At 38.5% G+C, this 17,175-nt stretch overlaps 1 protein-coding gene across 1 annotated transcript; it reads left to right on the top strand.

The window, feature by feature from the left end:
* Positions 1–1,995: 1,995 nt before the first annotated feature.
* Positions 1,996–11,924, top strand: LOC308703014 (trypsin-like). Its single transcript, XM_081386232.1, has 6 exons — positions 1,996–2,418; positions 9,236–9,256; positions 9,362–9,530; positions 9,621–9,889; positions 9,965–10,101; positions 11,610–11,924. The coding sequence occupies exons 1-6, from the start codon at positions 2,292–2,294 to the stop codon at positions 11,898–11,900; spliced, it is 1,014 nt and encodes a 337-aa protein (XP_081242358.1). The 5' UTR covers positions 1,996–2,291; the 3' UTR covers positions 11,901–11,924.
* The last annotated feature ends 5,251 nt before the right edge of the window (positions 11,925–17,175 follow it).

The raw sequence follows: 17,175 nt of genomic DNA on the forward strand, positions 1-17,175 counted from the left end.
TATAGAGAGTGGTCTCTCAACTGAGGTTGTTGAGACCATTCTTAGCTCCAGAGCTCCAGCTACGAGGAAATTACATGCACTAAAGTGGAGAGTTTTCACGTCTTGGTGTCAGCAGCATCAGTGGGATCCAGTTAACTGTACAGTTAGTACAGTACTTGAGTTTCTCCAAGTTTGTTTTACATCAGGTTTATGTCTACGTGGCGGCCATTGCGGCTGATCATACGTTTCCTTCATGGCACCTTGAGGCTGAGGCCTGCAACTCGCACTAGGGTACCGGCTTGGGACCTGTCAATAGTTTTGGAAGACCTTTCTAGGGCTCCCTTTGAGCCCCTAGATTTGGTTTCAGAGAAATTTCTGACATTCAAGACCATCTTTCTTCTAGCTATTTCGTCCCTAAAACGAGTCGGAGACCTTCAGGCCCTCTTGGTTTCTCCTACCTGCCTTGAATTTGCACCTGGGATTGTCAAGGCATTCTTATACCCTCTAGCATGGATACGTCCCTAAGGTGCTAACCAATATTCCGAGGCCTATTGTGCTGCAGGCTTTCTTTCCTCCTCCGTTTGCTTCTTCGGACCAGGAAAAACTGAATCTTTTGTGTCCAGTGCGAGCATTGGACACTTATGTCCACAGGACTGCCCCGTGGATAAGATCTGATCAATTATTTGTCTGCTTTGGATCACCTAAGAAAGGTCTTCCAGCCTTTAGGCAAACAATCAGTAGGTGGATAGTTGAGGCTATCTCTCTTGCATATGAGTCCTCTGGCCAGCCGTGCCCTTTGGTGGTCAGAGCTCATTCTACTAGGGGTATGGGGGCCTCTAAAGCAGGGGTTTCTCTTCAGGAGGTTTGTGATGCGGCAGGTTGATCCTCGCCGCTCACATTCGTGAGGTTTTATAGCCTGGACCTGGACGCTACCCCATGTTCTCTGGTGCTTTATACTTAGATTGCCGACAGTTTCACATTCAGGCAATTGTAAGTCTGGCGTATTGGGTATTCTCATTCCCAAAGCATCATTGACGCATTGCGAATTCCCTCAAAACGTCTGTAACCATAGTTCCCTGATAAGGGAACGAGATGATGTGTCACTTTGCCATACTTCCTGCATCCCTGTGATCGTCTTTGCTTCGGCTCTAGAAGCTAGCGCCGGTTGCACCGGATGTGCTTTTATCCTTTCCTGGTCATGACGTCACCTGCCCGTGACGCTCATTCTTTCCATTGGACTAGTTGACATACGTGCTTCAGACGTAATCACACGGAGGCGTTCCTAAAGCATCATTGACGCATCGTCTCCTTTTCTCAGGGAACTATGGTTACAGACGTAACCTGAGACGTTTTTTTTACCATCATTGCATATTTCTCTATTGAACTTTTTTTTTTATTCAACGCATTATTTATATTATAAAGGAATTTGTAAAGGTAAAAAAATGCACTGGAAAAATCGATTTAAGGGGGAAAATATTGCTCCTTACTTAAAAAGGTGTGACTGCAGAGAGGGGGTACAAAGAAGGATGTTAAAAGCCTTAGGGGGTACGATACTCCAAAAAGTTTGAGAACTTAACTGTACAAATGGTAGCTAATATTTACAAAAAAACTTTTTTTTCGTTTTGGTTGTATTGAGTTTTCATTTGATGCATTAGAACAAAGTGTGAAGAAAACAAAGATTTTCGTTTTGAAGACAAAAACGAGAACACAAATTATCTGACCTGAGCTGCATTCAGCCCCTACAAAAAGTTTCAAAACGTATTTTAAACGGAAACGGTGGCGCGTTGAACACCCTGTTATGATGACGCAAGAGTTGCAACTATGGCAGCTGAGAAGGCCATTCTTTGTGTTCTTTTTGAAGAATTTTCGAGCCTGATGAAATCGGTATAAATAAGTGTTTAATACTGAATAATAATAAAATTTGGAAGAGCCAGGACACCTAGGATGGCTTGAGGGTGAGTAAATCACGGGCTAATTTTAATTTTGGGGTGAACAATCCCTTTAAATATACGCTTCTGTTCAAATGTGAATTAAAGGAATAGTTCACTTCAAAATGAAAATTCTGTCATCATTTACTCACCCTCAAGTTGTTTCAAACCTGTATTCATTTATTTCTTCCGTTGAACACAAGGGAAGATATTTTGAAGAATGTTGGTAACCAAACACATTACCTCTCACATACATACGTTCAATGCCATGACATCATCATCATCTCCCATGGCTTAAGGGAATGCTTTCCAGGAAACGTTAATGTTTGTCCTAAAACTGGTAAAACTAGATAACCATTATTGGTGGCTGAGAACTAAATAAACATGACAGCACCTGATTTACATCTCATTAGAAAGCTGAGAGTTGAGCGGACAGCAGTCAGAACACGCAACAGAGCAAGTATGAAGTTTAACACCGCTGTTGTTGGAACCATACTTCTCAACATAGCAGGTAAAATCTTACTAAAGTCCATAAGTGTAAGCTTAATAATGTTTAAATGATTTAATAATGATAAGCCAATTGAATTCCTCTTGCTGAGGACCTTTGTAACTCTCCCACCCTGATACCTGAAATGGCTGAACTACAAACACACTTTTGTAACATTATTCGCTACCGTTCAAAAGTTTGTGGTCAGTAATACATTTTGTTTTTGGAAAGAAATTAAAGAAATTAACACTTATATTCAGCAAGGATGCATTTAATTGAAGTGACAGTAAAGACATGTACGTAGCAAAAGCTTTCTAGTTCAGATAAATGCGGTTCTTTTGAACTTTCTATTCATTAAAGAATCCTGAAAAATGGCCACAACTGTTTTCAACATTGATAATGATATTTAAAGGTACAATATGTAAGAATTTTGCATTAAAATATCCCAAAATCTCAAGGCCAGTGTTATATATTTTGTTAAGTTGATTACTTACAATATCCCAAATGTTTCCAACTATTTTTAAATCGTGAGAAAATTGCGATTTTAACCAAGGAAACGGGGCGTTAGAGCAGGGGGGAGCTGGGAGTCGCCAGTCAATTGCGTCATAGCCGCGTTACCCTCGGTTTCCGCTCGTACTGCGTGGAGTCCTGGACAAATGCGGAAGTTGTAGTTGTAGCGTCTATCAAGCAACAAACGTTAGCTTGTTTCGTGCTGTCGCTATGGAACACAATTATTCTTTACCGATTGCAGCTGGTTCTGTCGACAAAGCATGCTTAATTTTATATTTTCCACATGTAGTATGGTTACGGTTATGTTTATGTAAGGAAAGTATTATTGCTTTAGATTTGTGTTTAACGTTAGTTTATTGACATTGTTTATCTGGTGTTTATGGCAATGTAAATAAATATAGCATGTGTTATACATAAAGATTAATCAGTATTTTGGCAAATGATGTGGGTATGTTCGAATGTACTTTTACAACAATTGTTTAGAACACACAAAACTGCGCCGCGTTATCACAACAATGAATTCGACATACAGAAACATCTATGATAACCAATGTAGTATTAAACCTTACTTTTATTGCTGTTAATTCATTTTAATGAAATAAAAGTGTGATGAGGTTCAAGAGTCAGGAAGGAAGACGGGGTCGGCGTGACTGGGACTCGTACTTTATTCAAATAAAACAAAACAAACAAAAGTCACGCACAACGCGCATTCAGCATGGCAACCGCCACGCACAAAACAGTTCAAAAATGAGAGCTCGGATCCACCGGTTTTCTTTCTCTGCGTCCAATTTTCTCTCCAGTCTCTCTCTCGTTCCAGCGCGGCTTATAAACGGTCTCTCCACGCCAATAATACTGCAATAAGGTGTTCGTCATTTGCACTTGACCTACTTGCGTCCTGCTCGTCTCGTTTCTCTCTCTCTCCCGTTACAGACCGCGCTGAACCACGCCTCCTCGCCACAAAAAGCACGTCATTAAACACAACATTTATAAAAATAGAACTTTACCCCATCCATGAACATGATTTTTCGATTCCCGTCTGACTGATTTACATCCATGGTGGAATTTAAAACGACAGTTCCCATCATTCCACGCTCATTCACATCATCATCAAGCTACGCCGTTGTTGTTGTTTGGAATGTAGCGCCCTCTAGCGGCAAAAAAATTCTTGCATATTGTACCTTTAAATCAGCATATCAGCAAATCAGCATATTAGACTGTAGAGTTGGGGTACTCGAACTCAGGCTCGAGTCCAATTTTGAATGAACTGGGACTTGTCACATGCACTCGGGTGAATTTGTACTCGGACTTGACACGGACTCGGACATTTTAGACTGGGAAAATTTGCTGAGTACAGTTGAGTCCGGGCACTGACTGCCCCTTACTATGTCCCGATACCACTTTTTCACTTCCAATACCGCAGCTTTGGTTATTTGTCGATACCGATATCAATCCAATATTTTTATTTTATTCTTGAACTAATACTAATAAAATATATGGAAGCACTTTGCTCAATTGGCCACATAAAAACATCTCACTCAAATGGAGAACAAATAGGTCCAGTATATAGTCCACAACAACAGTTGATAATGAAAGACTGCCACCCTTTATTCAAAAGACCTTGAGATATGTTTGGTAATTGTACCTGAATGAATTTAAAATTAATTTGCTATATTTCAGATCAATATATTTGTTTCCTTAAAATTTTAATTAACTTTAACTTTATTCTCATCTGAATTATAAGTAATTTATTTCTGTATAAAATAATACTACCATTAAGAACACATTTGATTTTCTTTTTTAATCAATGTAGAATGTTTAACTTAAAAATAAACAGATTAGTGCTCTGTTTTAGGACAAAAAGGGGCACCTCATAGTTTAGATAATTTTTTCCATTAAACAGCGTGTGTGTGCGTGTGTGATTTTGGTTGGGTGACAGTTGTAGGTTACAGTTTGTCAAGAGTTTACAGTTTGACAAAAGCACAATGTTGTGTTTTACACAAATATAAGGCTAAACACTTTGCAGTTTTAATGATGGCCCGTATGAACAAAATGACGGAGTATGTTTTTATGTTTCCACTGTTCGATCGCGCCCGTGCCTCTCTCTCTCTGACACACACACTCCAGCATTGCAATCTTGACATCGCAGCCTGTTCATTATGCTGCGTTCACAACAAACGCGAATAGAGCGTCAAATTCGCGTCTAGTTCGACGCTTGAACATTTTGAATCCATTCACGCATACAAAACGAATAGGACACGCGTATAAAGCGAGCGATTGAAGCGAAATAGTACGCGCGTTAAGAGCTAAGGCGGGGCTACAGATTAGGTGCCCCTAAAGAACCCGCATGTGTCTATGCGCGTATCTAACAGTAGTTCCGCATTACATTAATTAATGTGCAGGCGAGTTTTATTTATTTTTATACCGTGTAAATCCATGCACCGAACCGTGACGCACGTACCGTTTCTGTTCAATACGAATAACTCACATGTAGGCTCAGGCCCGGCTGCAGGATGAAATGACTGAGGGGGCATGTGAAATTGTTAAGGGGGCTTAACTTTATACCATCAAATCAATGAACAATACACACTGATAACTTGCTTAGTCAAAAAAAAAAAAAAAGCCAGCGTAATTTATTATCCATATATTCATTTCACGCCCTACCGCGTTTGTCGCCCGCCAGATATCACGTGACTGCAAAGTAGGGCTGCACGATTAATCGTTTGTAAACCGAAATCGCGATTTGAAAAGGTGCGATTTTCAAATCGCAAAAGCTGCGATTATTTTGATTTACTATCAAATATGATAACAAGCATACACGTAGTTTTTGACAGTTCGCTTCACGTGCATATTACGTATTCATGCGTATATTACGTTTGATGCAGAGTTTAACCATTAGGGGGCATTTTACTGCATGTACTGACTGAACGTGCAAATAACGTCTGCCATTTGAAAAGATGAGCGAAAGCAGCGACTCAGCTTCTCAAGTAAGTGTGTCTGCAGAAGGGCAAAGTCCTGCAGATGACTTGCTACCTAAAAGAAAAAGCACCGCATATGTTTGGAATTATTTTGGATTTCGAAGATCTGATGTACTTCAAAGGCAAGTTCTTTGTAAAACGTGCCGAACGTCTGTGTCGACCTCGCGAGGCAACACAACCAATCTGTATCAGCACCTGCAGAAGCATCACAGACCACTCTATGATGAATGCATGGCCAAAAGGCCAACCGATGAAAACATTTCATCACAACCACCGCGACTAACAACACCCAAGCAAACTTCAATTGTTCAAGCGTTAGAAAGTGTCACACCTTATGACAGATCTTCACGAAGGTACAGTGAAATAACAGATGCCATAGCAAGTTACCTGGCTAAAGATATGGTGCCGATTAACACTGTCACAAAAGATGGTTTTAAGAATCTTATCCTAACGCTCGATAAAAGATATCGCATTCCTTCTCGTACGTTCTTCACTCAAGCCATCCAAAACATGTACCTTAAGTGCAGGAAGAAGGTCGAAGCTGAGCTAAAAGAAGTGAAATATTACGCGACGACAACTGACATGTGGTCAAGCAGGACGACCGAACCATATCAAAGTCTCACTGTTCATTTCATATGTGAGGATTTTGAATTAAAAAGTCGCTGTTTACAAACGTCGTACTTTCCCACTGACCATACCGGAGAAAACATCGCTTCTGCTTTGAAAGATGCTCTAGCTGGCTGGGGTCTAAATGAAGAAGGCCAAGTATGCGTCACAACTGACAATGCAGCCAATATAATAAGGGCAGTGGAAATAAATGGATGGACCAGGCTGCAATGTTTCGGTCACAGACTCCATCTTGCTATCGGTAAGTGTTCATAATATACATTTCATAATTGGCAATTATTTATATACAGTACATAATCTTATTGTAATAACAATGATACATCATTTTTTTCAGCATTGGTTGAGCTTTAATAATAGAATTCACTGCAAAATCTTTTACATGTTTAACATTTCTGTTACATAAAAAAATAAAAAAATAAAATAAAATGTTAATAAAAAAACTATTATGAGCAAATATGAATTATTAATAAGTAGTTATGCGTTTATAAACTGAAGTATGTGTATATAAATTAAAATTAACTTAAGCACTCTAAAAAAATTCATTATAGGCTCATTTACATCTTAAATATTAACTAATGCTAACTGAGATCATTGCATTCTAAGCTTTTTATAATGGTATATTTTCAGAAAACGCACTGAAAGATGACAGGGTGCAGCGAGCAGTAGGCATTTGCAAGAAGCTGGTCAGTCAATTCTCCTACAGCTGGAAGAAAAGAATGGCATTGACTTCAGCCCAAAAAGAGCTGAATCTGCCAGAGCACTCATTAATTACTGAGTGCCCAACAAGATGGGGAACCAAAGGAAAAATGATTGCAAGGGTTCTGGAGCAGTGCAAAGCTCTGAATCATGTGCTGTCTGCAGACAAGAAAACACGACATCTAACGCTGACATGGCAAGACATAGAGGTGTTAGAATCCATCCACAAAGCTCTGCATCCCCTCCAGGAGTTTACAGATGTGCTTTCGGGAGAGGATTACGTCAGTGTTTCCTATCTTAAGCCAGTTCTTCACCTTTTGAGGACGAAGACACTCGCTGAAGATCAGGACGACACTAATCTAACAAGGGCAATCAAAGACAGAGTCCTTCAATACCTCAAGGAAAAATACGATGACCCAGCCACTCAAGAACTTTTGGATGTAACATCATTCTTAGATCCTCGCTTCAAAACTAATTACATCAGTCAAGACAACATCCCTACCATCAAAGAAAGAATGATGACAGAGATGGAAGCTGCAAGAACGGTAAGAAAATTGCACTTAAGAGGAAATGTGTTGAGCATTCATTTATGTACTGAAAATGTTAAAACTTAAGTAACTTGCTTTTTGCTTGCCCTGTTTTTGAATGTTACAGGAGAAAAGATCACGTGTGTCAGAGTCACAGGATTTAGCAGCAGCTTCATCTGTGAAAGCAAAGACTCTTGGCAGCTATTTCAAGATTTCCTCTATCTCTCCAGAAGAACCTCCTAGTTTTCATCAAGTGGTGGAAGCAGAGCTAAGCAGCTACTTAACTGCATCAACGATTGATGGAGAAGAAAATCCCCTGACCTGGTGGAAACAGCACCAGGTTAACTTTCCCAGGTTGAGCAGGTTGGCTTGCCGATACCTGTGTGTTCCTGCCACAAGCACACCGTCGGAAAGACTCTTCAGTGCTGCAGGCAATATAGTAACTTGTCAACGGTCATGCCTCAAACCAGAGAGAGTGGATATGCTGCTCTTTTTGTCAAAAAATCATTAAGCACATACATTACAATGTGAAAAATGTAACAATCTAATTGTGAAGGTTTTCTTGTTGACCTTCACAATTATTCATGTTCTTTGCAGTTTGCACTTTCAATCGCAAAAACATTTGTTGTTGTTGTTTCAACCTTAATGTAGGTCATCGTCAGTGTTTTACTGATGTTAAATTGTTTACAGTGTTTTTGGATTCTTAAAAGTAATATTTTATATATAATTGTTAATTTTTATTTTATTTAAGATATTTTTATTTTCTTAATTTGTCATGACAACTGACAACTTTATTTAAAAAAAATGGCAACAATGTTTAAGAGGTTTTAAATAAACAGTAGAACAGTGTAGCATACTTTATGATTATGCTTGGTCTTTCTTTGGTGGTGTTAAAACCACCACAAACCTGTAGCTCTTTTATGAAATAGTAGTAAATCACATTTTAAATCGCAAATCGCAATTTTGATCAGAAAAATCGCAATTAGATTTTTTCTCTAAATCGTGCAGCCCTACTGCAAAGTATCAATAGGTATCGGATCATATCTTTTTTTCTCCCCTCCGATCTCCGATCTAGCGTTCTGGGCCAGTATCGGCATGATACCGATGACGTGGATCGGATCAGGACATCCCTACCCCTTACTCACGATTTCTCTCAACATGGGGACAGGAGATGTGTCAGTCAACAAATGGGAAAACAAAGTACTTATTATTAAATAAGTGTTACTTATTTGAAAAAGTAACTCAGATATTTTGTTGTAAATTTTAAAATAATGTGTTACTTTAGGCTACTAGTTGAAAAAAAAGTAATCTGATTACCTGTAATGCTTTATAGGCCTACCCAACACTGATTTTAACAACATGGCTATAATTCAGGTTAAAGTATTATCTTGATTCATGCCAACACATTTATGTAAAAGGTGAAACAGTGAGGTTGGGGGTAACACAAACCAGTTCATCAGCTTTGTAAGTGTTTCTCTAAATATCTGGTCTCTGTCTCCCTCATAGGTTCTCTCTGCCAGTTAAATGGTAAGTTGTCATAGTCTTAATGACCATAACACTCTTGTTCCACATATTTTGTATGCTTTTGGGCATTTTAGTTGAGAATTCCCTCAATTTCTTTCCTTTAATCAGTATGTGGTCAAGCTCCCCTCAACACCAAGATTGTTGGAGGACAGGCTGCAGCGGCAGGGTCTTGGCCGTGGCAAGTCAGCCTTCAAAGTGCCCTCTATAGAGGCCATTTCTGTGGCGGGAGTCTAATCAATAAAGACTGGGTTTTGTCTGCAGCTCACTGCTTCCAAAGGTATGAACTTGAAGCTTAAATACAATACAACTCAAGACACAATTATACATTTATCACAGTGGAATTAAAACTGAGTTTGCCTATTACCAGCTCCTCCTTGGGTACCATTAGTATCTACCTAGGACGTCTGAACCAATCGGGCTCAAACCCTTATGAGCAATCCAGGACAGCGAGTCAAGTCATTACCCATCCTAACTATAACAATCCAAGCAATGACAACGATATAGCACTGCTCCAGCTCTCCTCTTCTGTGACGTTCTCTGATTATATTCAGCCAGTCTGTCTGGCTGCTGCTGGTAGTGTATTTGCTGCAGGTACAGAGAGCTGGGTCACTGGATGGGGCGCGTTACAAGAAGGGAGTGAGTAAATATTTACTTGCAAATACTGTAAAGCTCAGCAACTGGCCATTAAAATGGTCCTCTGATCTGTCACAGGCAACCAGATTCCTGACCTACTGCAGGAGGTGATGATACCAATTGTGAGCAACAGTGACTGTAATAATGATTATCGTGGCATCACAAGCAATATGATTTGTGCTGGATTAACTCAGGGAGGGAAAGATTCATGTCAGGTAAGACTTTTTTAATTTACAAAAATATAAACATTTAACATTTTGGGGGGGGGTCCCTGCACTGAACTGTACATTACTAACATATCAGGGTTGCCAGATCGGAGTAATAAAATTAGCCCAATGATTCAGTCCAAACATCAAAACTCAAAATATGCAACTCTCACATCTATCTCTCATCTCTCAGTCACTGATATGCATTACACATAATTTAACCACTGAATATGCTAGTAGTATCCTTTGATTTCATAAAGGAGCTCACACCCTTTGCATACCTTGCATAGCCTTTATCAGCTTAAAGTTGGAATGAAACAGAAGTAGAGATCATCTTTTCTTCCCTATTGTGACATATATCCGAGTGAAACGGCTTCTCAAATAGAATAAAATCTATTTTTTTATTATTATTATTTATCTCTATTATTTTATTTACCTCTATATTACTGGATTTTAACAATAATATAAATAAGCACATTCTTCACATTCTCTTGCTTAAATACAAAATTACTGCAGTGCATGCAAAGACCAGTTAAAACATTATAATATAATCCATTGGGGAAAAATAATAATATAACATGACATTTCATGACTATTGCCACTAGATAGCCTTAAAGGGACAGTTCATCAAAAAAATGAAAATTAGTCCATGATTTACTCCTCTAAAGTACTACCCTCAAGCCATCCTAAGTGTAAATGACTTTCCTCTTTCAGACGAATACAATTGGAGTTATAGGCTATTATAAATGTTTTATAGGCTATTTATCTGAAGCGAAGCGATGTGTTTATGTTAGAAAAATATCCATATTTAAAACTTTATAAACTAAAATAACTAGCTTCCGACAGACGGCCGTACGCATCGAATTATGACGAAAGAGTAACCCATACCCTCAGGGCCTTTCCTATTGCTCTAACACTAGTGGCAGGGAGAACTAAAAAAAACTAGAAGCAGAGCTTGACAGAACAATTGGAGTGGAATAAATAAGTGGTCATTATACTATCTTCTATTGCCTTCTCCAGGAACTGGAGGTTAAGTAAGGTTATGCTACTTGTCATTGCCCCGGCTTGATATACAGCCATCTTTAAGCGTTCTGTAAATCTTCGATCAGCGTTGAGTTCCCTTCTAAAGGAAATGTCTACGTTATGTATGTAACCCTGTATTCCCTGAGAAGGGAACGAGATGCTGTGTCGCCATGTCGCCATACTTCGAGGATGCCTGTGCGTCTTCCTTTAGACAATAGGAATCTGATCACGTGTACACCTTGTGACATCATCGCACTGTGTCTGTCAATAGCTTAGTTTCACACGTGCCTCAGACACCGTATTCAGCGGAGACGCGTCCCCATAGCATCATCAGCGCAGTGTCTCGTTCCCATCTCAGCGAACCGGGTCACATACGTAACAGACATGTATATAACAAAAAAAAAAAGAAAAAAAAAAAAGTGTCAATTTTGATTTCATAGTGACTATAACTGTATATTTTCAGATGTAAAAATGTTAAGTGTTTATCAATGCAGGGAGACTCAGGAGGTCCACTGGTCACTAAGAACGGCTCCCGGTGGATTCAGTGTGGCATTGTGAGTTTTGGTGAAGGATGTGCACAACCCAACGCTCCCGGTGTGTACGCCAGAGTGTCTCAATACCAGGATTGGATTAACTCTTACATGGACAGCAATCAGACTGGATTTATTAAATTAAATTCCAGTGGATTCAGAAGCTCACCTGACCTGCTTTTATTTTCCATTTCTCTCACATTCTCCATTATCCCTTTCATATGCTCCCTATATCTCTCTTCAGAGAAATTTTAATGAAAATTCTCAGGGTTTTTTGATTAAGAGGACAATTGTGCTGTACAAGTTCTCTGAAACTCTCAGAAAGAGATATTGTCATTTATTCTTTACCTTTAAAAAATGTATTATTTTTGGAAAAGCTACACTTATTGCGTTGTTACAAAAGATTGTGCACTACAGAAGTTCGGCAAACTTGTGCCCTCAGAGTGTTTGAATAATGAGGGTGCGGTTTATGACATTTGGCCTAAATATGAAACATACATAATGACTGCAAATATAATGCATATCTAATTATTTTCCTCACTTTGGGACAGAACTGATATTTATAAGGGGCAATATGTAAGAACTGTCATGTATTAATAGTTTTTTTATTGTGTGAACAGCTTGTAACGAAACTTCCCAGACTTCATAAATTGTCTATGAAAGCCTAGACTGATTTTTATGTGACGGACTCGAGCCGGATTCGCCAGGAAAATCCAAAGTGATGCCTATAAGTGTGAATTATATTCCATTAAGTGTCAAATGAACACAATATTAAGGATAATTCTGAAAGAGCTGTTTTGTACTGTATTGTCAATGTCTCATGATGCAAAGAGATTAAATCAAACTATAGTCTCACATAGCCAGATCTATAGTCTCAAATATACTTAATAATCAAACTATCATAAGTGTAATTTTAATGACCTCGTCTGTCGACATGATGCTGCTGAATTGAGCTTGTGCAAACATATCGACATCACTATGATCAGAAGCTTTGAGCGTTGAGAGCAGGGCCGAATTCAGAGACCGCCAGCATCTCTGCATTCGCCTTATTCACCTGGCGGCCATTTTGAAAACTCGAACGCCGTTGAGGGGTACACAAACCCGGAAGTTTGACTCCGACGCATACGATCTTCTATGGAAGATTCAGCAGCTCCAGACATATAATAAAACTAACCTTAAAATTACGACCAGGATGCCTTCTGATGTGTATTATCCATTGTCGAGGCTATAGCACGTTAGTTGGCTAGAAAAAAAGAGCTATAGAGAGTATTTTGCTAAATATGTGTAGGCCTACTATATTACATATTTATTATATTTGTACTTATATCATTAAATAAAGTTGTTATTATAATAAAAAAACGCATTATATTTAATTTGAGTTATTTTAACCTTAAATAATACTGCCAGCTGATATGTCTCTCTGTATGTTTACAGCATTAGGGGAGTTGTTTTTTTCTTTAGAAAATGTAATGCCTATCTTGAATACCTAATATTTATCCAAATGAGTCAATATTAAATCAAATCACACTAATTGAATTGAATTGAAATAATAAAAAAGCGTAGCTTACCAGAAATTGTAGGCTACCATGTAAACATTGTAACATGTTGTCACTAAACCTAATAAAATTCAGTTTAGTTACTAAAAATGTTTTGACAATCCCAACACACTTATTGTAATGCAATATATTTTTTTCACATTGGGGAACACAGCCGTGAGGCGCCATTGCACTGAGATAAATCGCGTTGTGAGAACTCCCGGAAGTGGTCAGTGTACCCCTCAGGCTCGGTGGAACGTTCGAGGTGAATAAGGCGAATTGAAAAGATGTATGCTTTCTCTTACAGAGATTCCAGTTGCAACACTCTTGATGCTTCGAATCTTTTCCCGAAACAATCACGATTTAAGAGGCTTAATTCCTCCATCTCTACTATAAACACACAGAGGAGACGGGGATCATGGACCGTGTTGTGATAACACAGATAGCAGATCTGCATGAGCTGGTTAATCTACCACATTTATGAAGATATTTGACCCCAGTAGAGAGAAAAAAGGTGGTAAATCAAACAACATTTCAGATATTTTACGAATACGTCTGTTGTGAAAACACTCACCAGTATTCGACTTTTATTTGCACCACCATATCTGCGTCCTTTACGCTGCTATGTGCTTTCTTCTTCTTCGTCTTCTTCCTATTTTGTGCTTCTTCTTCTTTCGGAGTTTTATGGCGGTTGGCAAACCAGCTAAATGGAGCATTTACCGCCACCAACTGGACAGGAGTGTGAAGCGTTAATCGAGTGAAGCAAAAATCAACTAATTATAAAAAAAAAAAAAATAAAAAAAAAAAAAATAACCTATATTCTGTTAACCAAACCTGTTTCTCTTAGATACCTCATTAGAGCACTATAAACCCTTGTCTCTTTCTGTGCGTATTGAAATATGTTTTTTACTGACAGTGTATTAATACCTATGTATCTTAATGATTCTATAAAGTTGATTCTTTCTCTGTTGTATCCTATGCAATGAATCAACACGTGTTCAACTGTTTCTGACAGGCCACATTTATCACAATTCTCAGAATCTCTTTTTCCTATGATAAACAGTGAATAATTAAGGCATGTGTGCCCTATTCGAAGCCTAGATATTATGGCATCTTCTTTTCTGCTTCCGTATTTACTTCTCTCAACCCCAACTTTATTTTGAATTTTATACAGATGTCTACCTTTTGTCTCCTTGTCCCATTTCTGTTGCCACATTTTGTTTAGAGCAGATTTTATTATTGCTTTAACTTCAGTTTTGCTCAGTGATACATTAATGTCTATTACATTGCGTTTCAAAGATCTCTTTGCCAACTGATCAACCTCCTCATTACCCTTTACCCCCACATGTGCTGGAACCCATAAAAATGAAATGTTTACTCCTAATCTGTATATTCTGTACAGATTTTGAAGTATTTCATACAAAATGTCCTGCCTGGATGCTGACTTTCCACTGTTTATACTCATTAAAGCTGAATATGAATCTGAGCAAATCACTACATCCATAGGATGAACGTCTTCCACCCACTGAAGTGCCATTAAAATACCAATCATTTCTGCGGTGTATACTGAAACATGATCTGTAATTCTCTTTTCAATACTATATTTAAAATGAGGAATAAAAACTGCTGCCGCTGTATGTCCAGTATCTGGACTCTTAGATCCATCCGTGAATATTTGAATACTATTGTAATATTCTTGACTTAGATGCTGCTTCACAACTGTATCCTTTGTTATGATTATTTCCTTTTTTTTCAACTTGTCTTGCAATGTTAGATCTACATCAGGTTTAGGGAAAAGCCATGGAGGTATTGATGGTATTACCACTGTGGGACTAATATTTATATTATTTATGTCTATGTTCTGGGCTTCTTTTCCTACATTCCATCCAAAACTATTAATTTCTCCTTTTCCATACTCCCAGCATTTTTCTAGGATCTTTTTCACAGGGTGATTCTCATCATGTCCCTTTAGTGTACTCCAATATGACATTTTTAATTGTAGCCTCCTTACGTCCAGAGGCATTTCTGCCATTTCTACCTGCATTGCTGGGATAGGGGATGTTCTGAATGCCCCACAACTTATTCGTAATGCTTGCGACTGAATAACATTTATTTCCTTTAACTTGGATGCTGATGTATTTTGTGCTTCCTACTCTGTGACCGCTTTATACCTCTAGCGACCCCTATCAGCTGAAAGAGGCACTTTGAAGACAGGATCTCAGAAACGTGTCGTTGAAAAGCCACACGATGGCAGTAGGCATTAACCCATTTAACCCCAAAATCTTCTGTGAGTGAGTCCGTGTTTTTTTCTTAGATTGGTAAAATTCTATAAAACTGTGTGTTTTATTCCTGGTCTCGCTACCCTAATAGTGAGCCTAATCTACAAAGTCAAAATATCCTTTTACTTAATATCATGTAACAGTTTTATGCTAGCCTAGGCTACTTATTATTTATTATAATTTACTGGTGGGATAAAAGGGTTAGTTCACCCAAAAATGAAAATGATCCCATAATTAACTCACCCTGAAGCCAGTGTATGACTTTCTTTCAGCCAAAGGGTGAACTAACCCTTTAAATGAGTGAACTAAACCTAAACTAAATTTCCCATGATCTTGTTAGTGACGCTTACATTATGGCAATAGGCTGTTTGAATTTAATTGTTAAATTACAAGGATAATTATTTTTTACTTGTCCAATTAATTAGTTAATTCTGACATGACAGCTCATTTAAAAATGTAACATGCTGAAGCAGAAGGCCCATCTGTATACATTTTCACCCAGGCGCTGTGGAAAAACGATGGCCCTAGTTATAATACATAGGCTACAAAATAATGTAGGACATCCAAAATGCCCTTGATGGCAAAGACATCAAACGAAGTCATGATAGCATGAGATCTCAAATTTGCTCCATACCTGTGTAAAAAAAAAAAAAACAGGCCAAAGCCTTTTTAAAACTGAGCCCTGATTGTTGTTAAGATTGAACACGGCTCGCTTCAACTGATGACTCACTCCTGAAGTCATTTTCACAGAATAGTGTACTGATTTTCTGTGTCATTTGTCATTAAGAGCCAGGTGGGTTTCAAACGAGACAGGGTGATTTGAAGCCGCATTACACCATTATGGGCTCATTATGATGATGTCATACAGGAATCACGACTGACACCACACCGCAATGGTTTTGACAGGGCGAGTGAAAAGTTTGAGAGAGAGAGAGAGAGAGAGAGAGAGAGAGAGAGAGAGAGAGAGAGAGAGAGAGAGGCACAGATGCATCATATTTCAAGCTTTATTTGGTTTCCAGCTTCCAACTTTCCCCCCTCAATTTATAGATAAAAAAGACAGATAATGGCCCTGTATCTCCAAATAACGATTGACAATTTTCATGCAAATTAAACATTACATAAATGATAGGCCTAATGATTATTTTGTTTTACACTGCAAGTTACAATGCTTAAGTCTTAAATTCTTAACTTTTAAACATTCACCTTACAAGAGAGGAACAAAAGCAATTCGTCAAGGAGCAAACAATATTTGTAACAGATTTGACAACGAGATTAGGAAGCAAGAGAAGAGAAGACATGCAGAGAAGGTTTTATTTGTAAGTGCATAAGTGCATTGGTTTAAGGTTGTGGGGTAGTTAAGTGCTTGCGGAAGAGGTGTGTCTTCAGCTGCTTCTTGAAAGATGTGATGGTCTCAGCGGTTTGGGTGAGGTTGGTAGCTCATTCCACCAGAGAAGAACAGAGAAAGTTTTGGAGGGTGACTTTTTGCCTTGTTGTAATGGAACAAGGTGTTGATCATTCAGTGGCTTTAGTGACCTGGCAGGCGGAAGCGTACACTTGTAGTAAATTGAGGTATGGTGGGTGCTGTTTCAGTGGCAGTTCTGAAAGTCAGCATCAAAACCTTAAATTTGATTCTGGCTGACACTAGGAGCCATTAAAGTTACTGTTAAATCACAAATTTGGTGATCAGTGTTTGCTTTATTTGGGCTCTTGACCTTT

This window comes from Scardinius erythrophthalmus, assembly GCF_964197995.2.
Source record: "Scardinius erythrophthalmus genome assembly, chromosome: 1".
NCBI lineage: Eukaryota > Metazoa > Chordata > Actinopteri > Cypriniformes > Leuciscidae > Scardinius > Scardinius erythrophthalmus.

What these genes read in the sequence shown, in the direction of transcription:
- LOC308703014 (XM_081386232.1), top strand. Translation starts at nt 2,292, where the DNA reads ATGACAGCACCTGATTTACATCTCATTAGAAAGCTGAGAGTTGAGCGG. An exon ending in CATACTTCTCAACATAGCAG is followed by an intron (nt 2,419 to 9,235) that starts GTAAAATCTTAC and finishes TCTCCCTCATAG; the next exon opens with GTTCTCTCTGCCAGTTAAAT. An exon ending in GAGGGAAAGATTCATGTCAG is followed by an intron (nt 10,102 to 11,609) that starts GTAAGACTTTTT and finishes TTATCAATGCAG; the next exon opens with GGAGACTCAGGAGGTCCACT.